Source organism: Macrobrachium rosenbergii, chromosome 1, assembly GCF_040412425.1.
Source record: "Macrobrachium rosenbergii isolate ZJJX-2024 chromosome 1, ASM4041242v1, whole genome shotgun sequence".
NCBI classification, from domain to species: Eukaryota; Metazoa; Arthropoda; class Malacostraca; order Decapoda; family Palaemonidae; genus Macrobrachium; species Macrobrachium rosenbergii.
Window position 1 is genome coordinate 15,816,599 of NC_089741.1, and position 7,395 is coordinate 15,823,993.

General features: G+C 37.4%; 1 protein-coding gene across 2 annotated transcripts in view; it reads left to right on the forward strand.

Moving 5' to 3' along the window:
- The window catches only part of LOC136829757 (3-hydroxyanthranilate 3,4-dioxygenase-like), a 17,149-nt gene extending 12,284 nt beyond the window's left edge, over window positions 1-4,865 (forward strand). For both annotated transcript variants that reach the window (XM_067089070.1, XM_067089858.1), the window contains exons 4-8: window positions 388-494; window positions 1,268-1,401; window positions 1,835-1,932; window positions 2,387-2,506; window positions 3,610-4,865. In XM_067089070.1, the coding sequence (XP_066945171.1) occupies window positions 388-494; window positions 1,268-1,401; window positions 1,835-1,932; window positions 2,387-2,506; window positions 3,610-3,792 (642 nt within the window). In that variant the 3' untranslated portion in view covers window positions 3,793-4,865. The remainder of the gene's footprint in view (window positions 1-387; window positions 495-1,267; window positions 1,402-1,834; window positions 1,933-2,386; window positions 2,507-3,609) is intronic.
- The last annotated feature ends 2,530 nt before the right edge of the window (window positions 4,866-7,395 follow it).

Consider the following 7,395-nt stretch of genomic DNA (forward strand, 5'->3'; position numbering starts at 1 on the left):
AAGTTCAACAACAAGTTACATTTATTGCATGTTGGTGCTGCTGTTTAGCAAATCTGATCGCTCTCGAAAGGAAAAAAGGATTAAGGATCAACTGTGAATGTGAAAGATCACCGTTAACATACAACTTATGACAAACTGACAAACAAGAGTCCATCCATCGATGGCCAAGTCATATCTGCTAATTTTAGGCAACAGAAGCCCTAGGGAATTTAATTATCTTAAATTGTGGAAGCTCAGTTGATATTACAGAGTTGCACATCTGTTCACTTGAGGAAGATGGCATATAGATGAAAAGGAATCAGTTTGTTCAACGGATTAGCAGCAAAAAAATCTTACGAATTGATGTAATTCTTAAGTATTTCCTAATTCCAGTCTTCGTCTTTAAAGGTTTTCCAGTTACCGGGCAAGATTCCACACTCACCTCAGCGGTTCGACAACACAATAGGATTGGTCATCGAGAGAGAAAGACTCAAAACTGAAAAGGATGGCTTAAGGTAACTAGGAAACTACTGAAGGATAAATGTCTTTGGTGCATTTTCAATACTCAGTAATCACATGGTTGGAGTTTGTATGTATGCATGCATACATATTTAAGGTGTATATTTCCTTAAAGGTTTTATTTAAAGTGCTAAATCATCACAGGGTTGGGAAGGTCATACTCTATGCATTAGCATTTATTAATGTATTTCATACGGGGAATATCAAAATGGATGGAATCCAATAAGTTATAAGCAAGTGAATAAAAAAAAAAAACGAAATCCGGAGTTAACTATAGGCTGGAAATAGGGCACTACAAGAAACCTATTTATTCTGACGCTATTTGTTCAAAGGCCCACATACACAAAACCACCCAACAGATGTAAAAATTCCAATTCATTTGCAGCTGAATTTGAAAGTAAATGCCATAATTATTGATGATGAATATACAGGTATTATTTCACCACTCATCAGTTATAATTCCCTTTCGGTATACATGCAGTATATTATATATATTGTTTCCGAGGTAGAGCGAACTGGATATTAAACATTTGTAGCTTAATGCTGCTGTATAAATTACGGTGGTGTGATAAAAATTTATATATATATATATATATATATATATATATATATATATATATATATATATATATATATATATATATATATATATATATATATTATATACACTGTTTATATGTATGTATATATTTATATACATGTACATGCAGGTGTCAGTGTGTATCCATACTAGTCGCATTCATTTCAAATGTTTTGTTATTTCCAACAGATATTTCGTTGAAGGCACGACTGATTCTCTGTTTGAGAGGTGGTTCTATTGCGAAGACCTAGGCACTCAGCTTGGACCAATCATTAAAGAATTCTTTGCTTCTGAACAGTACAAAACAGGAAAGCCAATTCCAGGTAGCCTTTTGCACATCTCAGTTTGTTAGATGAGTCTGATTTCCTTTCTGGAGCAATTTAATTTTCAAATAAACTGAAAGCAAATTTCTTTTGTAGTTATGGAAATACTGCATTAAGGAGGAAATTTTCAAAGTTTCCCTGTCTATGTGAGTCACAGGGCAAAATCAATATCTTTTTCGGTGTGCCAGGGTATTTATTCCTCCGTCATATTCAGTTTTCGATGAGATTTTTCATCATGATGCTAGCATCATGAACTCATTACCTTCTTGACCAAGAAGCTCTTTGCTCATGAGCGGTTGATTGCCTGGATTAGATTAAGCCAGCGTTGTGTCACTAAGGGCCCTAAAGCATGGTAAGGCCCTGAAGTAGACCTCTATACGTCAGCCAACCAACATTGGCTATATTTTCGGTGACGGTCTCATTCCTCTTCCAGGAACCATCCCGGAGAATCCTCCCTGGGTGCCAGATGCAACAAGGGTTCTTGAGCCTCCATTCTCCTTGGCGAAATGGATCACCAAGAATAAAGGAGAGGTAGGCCACGACATTTGCTCGAAATATGCACAAAAAAAAAAATCGATATATGAAGCCATAATCATTTTATGTGCATCACTCGCTGGTAACATTTTCTTTTTCGCGATACCAAAGCCAAATTTTGTTATAAAAGAGCTCGAAAAGTTGTAAAGATTCTTTGAAATTTCATGGGAGAATTTTATGTGATAGCTAAGACATGGCGATATTTATTGACAAATTTTGCCAAAGAATATAAGATGTTTACCTATTCTGAGCATATGAGTATATGTACCTTATTGCGAGAGGAACTGCTCGTGTTATTATTTGTTATTATTATTACTTCCATTACTTTCTTGATGCTGTTGACCTAGTCAATTGTTTTTATTCTTTCTCCTGTCGATGGAACACTTTATCTACATTTTGATGGTCATTGCTTTGCTCGAGGTGTTCCTCAGTAACGTTTCTGTCATTTCAGATCCAACAGGAAGGAAGTAAGAGACTTTTCAGCCTGAGTTACCAAAGTGATGTTGTCGTATTTGGTCAAGGAACTTCAGAAATCAAGATAGCAAATGCTGAGACTTGGTTATGGCAGCTGGTAAATATTATTTCCCATCATCTATGCGATGTTGTTTAGTAACTAAATGCTCGTAAAGCAATTGAATTGTGATTATGATTATCTGAATATATATATATATATATATATATATATATATATATGTGTGTGTGTGTGTGTGTGTGTGTGTGTGTGTGTGTGTGTGTGTGTACACACGTATACAGGAGTGATTATGTGGAAGCTGTAGAGATTAACTTTTGATCAGGTATGTGTCATTAGAGGAAGAGGAACTGAAAGGGCAAGAGATATGGAGATACACAGAAGACAATTGTTATGGTAATGACAGCATGGATCAGTGTGTTTTGAGGTGGTGTGGTCATGTGGAAAGATTGGAGGGTAATGGGTTGGTCAAAATAGTGCGTCGTTTGGATGTACTGGGAGGGGGAAGAGAGGAAGATCTAGAGAGGACCGAATAAATGGTATAGAAGAGGCATTGGAAGGCAGTAGCCTCAACATGAAGGAAGTGAGACGGTACCAGAAACATAGAGGTGAATATTCAGTGTATGTGTGTGTGTGTGTGTGTAGAGGAGTTAGACGCAATGTTAATGTGTCTTTTGTGTAGGTGTATAAAGCAGCTAATGTTGCGGAAGTTTTCTCTACAGGGTCCATCCACGATTCAGCTACTAAAGTATGAATGTGGTAATGATCATTATCTTGTCCCCTCTTGGGATTCATCCACTGATTGTCAGGGGGACAAGGCTTAACATGAAACAAATAAATAAACAAATATTTACTTTTTCTTATGGACTGATCTATATGACACACATTCATTTACTAAACTTAGATGCACGGATGGAAGAAGATTAGATTTTAAGAGATAATCATCAGAGCTGTGATGAAGTATTATGAAAAAATATCTGCAATGGTAGAGGATTGCCTTTGTAGAGTGAGCAACCATCTGGGTTCGCTTTCAGAACAGTCAGTATGAATCCAACCAAAATTTAACGTTAGTTAAACACTATTCTGTAATTGCACCTATCCTCACAGCTTTTCTTTAATACCGAATGGTTCACTTCGCTCATAATTTGCGTAACCTACGAATTTATGGAATGTCCAGTCACTAATACTGGCTTTTCTTTATGAAGGAGGGCGAAACTATAGTGGACGCAGGCGGCAGGACTGTCAAGATGATTCCCCAGGACTCTCTGTTGGTAAGAAAAGGAACCCCTTACACTCTGACCCGTGGAGAGGACGCGATAACCCTCTCGGTGGTGATGGACCCAGGCAACAAAGAACGAGCTTTCAAACACCTGCAGAAGAAACAGTAACGACGCCTCCTGCTGGAGGATCTTCATATCTAGGCTTCATTCCTTGTGGTTTTCTAAAGGAGATAGTTTAACTGCAGAACTTCTTGTAAGGTCTTATTGATGAGGATTTTAAGATTTTCTGTGGGTTATACTGGTGCTCCTAATTTGTAAGAAGCACTGTGAAACGCATATTCATCAGAACCTATAAAAAATACACAGATTTCATTTGTAAATTTTACAGACTGTAACCATTAACACGATTTCAAGGCTAAATCGTCAACCAGGCATGAAAAAATTGTAACATTAGAAATATTTAAATAAATTGAAAGGTAGGTAGGTAGATTGGTGGAGAGATAGAAAGGGAGAAAGAAAGAAAGCGGAGATATACCCAACAATATATGAATAAAGAGGAGGAAACAATTTAATGGTGATGCTTAGCTATGAAGATGTAATTGCAAGCGTAAATCAATAGATTTAAGGTTTTCATTAATTTAACATTTTGGGAAAAAGTTTATATATTTGCCAGAAAATCGTATTTTATTCATGCTTTTTGGAATGTGGGACACTTTTCTTGTATTCTCGTGTGCTTGCCCAGATGTCTTGTTTACCAAGGCCAAGGAAGATTTTTTGGATCTTTCCTAGATAGTGACCCCCAGGGCTTTTCGGGGGTCGTTATCTAGGACTAATGTTTCTTGGGGGTCATTACCTTTATGATATATACAGTCTTTTGTTTATGTTTTTACGGTAATCCCCAACGGCCTTGTACTAAACACACCGCAAAGGTGGGTACATACCGGCTTAAAATTTACCCTTGGGGGTCACCATCTAGGAAAGATCGGAATTTTTGTGATACCCTGCTATGCTTTGGAAATCTTGTGTAATCAGCAGCTGAACTAATAATGGTAAAGGGCTGGTTTTTAGACTGTTATATTTTCTGATACTGCAAATGTTTTCCATTTTCATATAGTTATTTCATTTATCTAATCATGATTTGTCTAATAAGGGCGCTATTAAAATAACCCTAAGACCCAGTTTTTTAAAAACTGTATTGATACCTGTCTGAATAAAAACGGTCTCTTTTTCGTTTCGTCAAATGATGAGTTTGTATGCCCTTTACTTTTTCTGACCTAGGGCTCCAAAAATTGCCCGAGAAAATTGTTTCTTAAATTCTGAAGTGAATGAGTGAACTTTAAAGGCGCCAGTCTGTTAGTGTTCATTTACTTTTATAAAAATATCTCCTATAACGATTCCCTGACGTCTTTCCAGGACCCTTGAAAGCTATGCATCTTCTATGATAGGATCTCAATCGTATCACGTCAAAATGTAGCAAGCCAAAATGTCGCCCGTCACAATGCCGCGCGTCAATATTTCGTCATTGTAAAAATGTCGCCACTGTCAAAATGTCGCCACTGCCAAAATGTCGCCACTGTCAAAATGTCGCCACTGTCAAAATGTCGCCACTGTCAAAGTGTTGCCACTGTCAAAATGTCGCCACTGTCAAAATGTCGCCACTGTCAAAATGTCGCCACTGTCAAAGTGTTGCCACTGTCAAAATGTCGCCACTGCCAAAATGTCGCCACTGTCAAAGTGTTGCCACTGTCAAAATGTCGCCACTGCCAAAATGTCGCCACTGTCAAAATGTCGCCACTGTCAAAATGTCGCCACTGTCAAAGTGTTGCCACTGTCAAAATGTCGCCACTGTCAAAATGTCGCCACTGTCAAAATGCCGCCACTGTCAAAGTGTTGCCACTGTCAAAATGTCGCCACTGTCAAAATGTCGCCACTGTCAAAATGTCGCCACTGTCAAAGTGTTGCCACTGTCAAAATGTCGCCACTGTCAAAATGTCGCCACTGCCAAAATGTCGCCACTGTCAAAATGTCGCCACTGTCAAAATGTCGTCACTGTCAAAGTGTTGCCACTGTCAAAGTGTCGCCACTGTCAAAATGTCGCCACAGTGAAAATGTCGTAAGTAAGTATACCTTAGTTTTACAAATGTCGTCACTGTCAATATGTCGTCACTGTCAATACGTCGTTACTGTCAAAATGTCGCCACTGTCAACATGTCGCCACAGTGAAAATGTCGTAAGTAAGTATACCTTAGTTTTACAAATGTCGTCATTGTCAATATGTCATCACTGTCAAAATGTCGCCGTTGTTAAAATGTCGCCACTGTCAAAATGTCGCCATTGTCGAAATGTTGCCACAGTCAAAATGTCGGCACTGTCAACATGCAGGCACTGTCAAAATGTCGCTACTGTCAAAATGTCGCCGATGTCAAAATGTCTCCACTGTTAAAATGTCGCCACAGTAAAAATGTCGCCACTGTCAAAATGTCGCCACGATCAAAATGCCGCGACCAAAATGTCGTCAGTGTTTGTACTTTGACGGGCGACATGTTTGTCCGCGACATTTTGACGCGTGATATTTTGACATGAAATCGATCTCAATGTGCACCACGCAGAGTGGCCGAAGTTCTACAGCACGGATGTCAGTTGTTGAGAAGCTCTCGGCTTTTCTAATAATGATGACCAACAAAAAATGAATAACCATCTTATAGAAGTTCCAAACAAATATTACCAAGCAACAAGTTCCTGATTCTTACGAGCATCAACTTGTACTATTCTGCTACAATAGTTTCTTTCACCTCTACTTCCAAACGAAACTTAGGACGTGCCTTATGGTATTCGGCTGCCCTTGGCACCTTGACAGATGAATAGCATCTATTTATTTCAAGTTTTCTCATAATGAATTATTGCCTCTGTTCCGCAACCCTAACCTTGTGACATATTGCATCACTGAGATTTAGATTGAGGAGCTGAAGGTGTGTAATATATACATATATATATATATATATATATATATATATATATATATATATATATATATATATATATATATATATAGTATATGCGTGTGTGTATATATAAATATATATTATATCCCTTCCATTCAAAGTCCGCCTATCCACGCATTAACTAACCTAAGGGTGAGTATTTGTAGCAGATGATAATTTGTACATACAGTGATCTTTCTATGCAAGTTGTAAGCGGCCTGCATGTCACAAAATATACGGAATACGGAGTAAGTTCCTGACCTTTTAATTATTTATTCATGTGTCAAGAGAATTTCCTTTTGTATTATTTCGTATTTCATCTAATCATCAGGAATGTCTACAAGACATATCTGTTACTTATCTAATTATTATTATTATTATTATTATTATTATTATTATTATTATTATTATTATTATTATTATTATTATTATTATTATTTGTAGTAGTAGTAGTAGCAGTAATAGTAGTAGTAGTCTTACCGTTTAAAACTGACGGATGTTACATGTTGTCCAGAAATGCTACCGGAAAAAGTTACCAAGGCAGAGTCCTGTCTTCTGGTACATGCATAACGCCTGATTTCTTTTACCCCGAATGGTTACTTATCCTTTAAGCAAAAGGACCACATTTCAGTCGGGACGAAGCTTTTTGATGTTGATGTTGATGAAAGAAATAGTTTCCTTTACAAATGAAGAGGACCCATCGATATATATTTAAATACTTAAATAGCGGAAGGCACAGCAATGTAATTACCGCGATAAGCTGTTCTGTTGCTGTTCAGTTTGTTCTTTT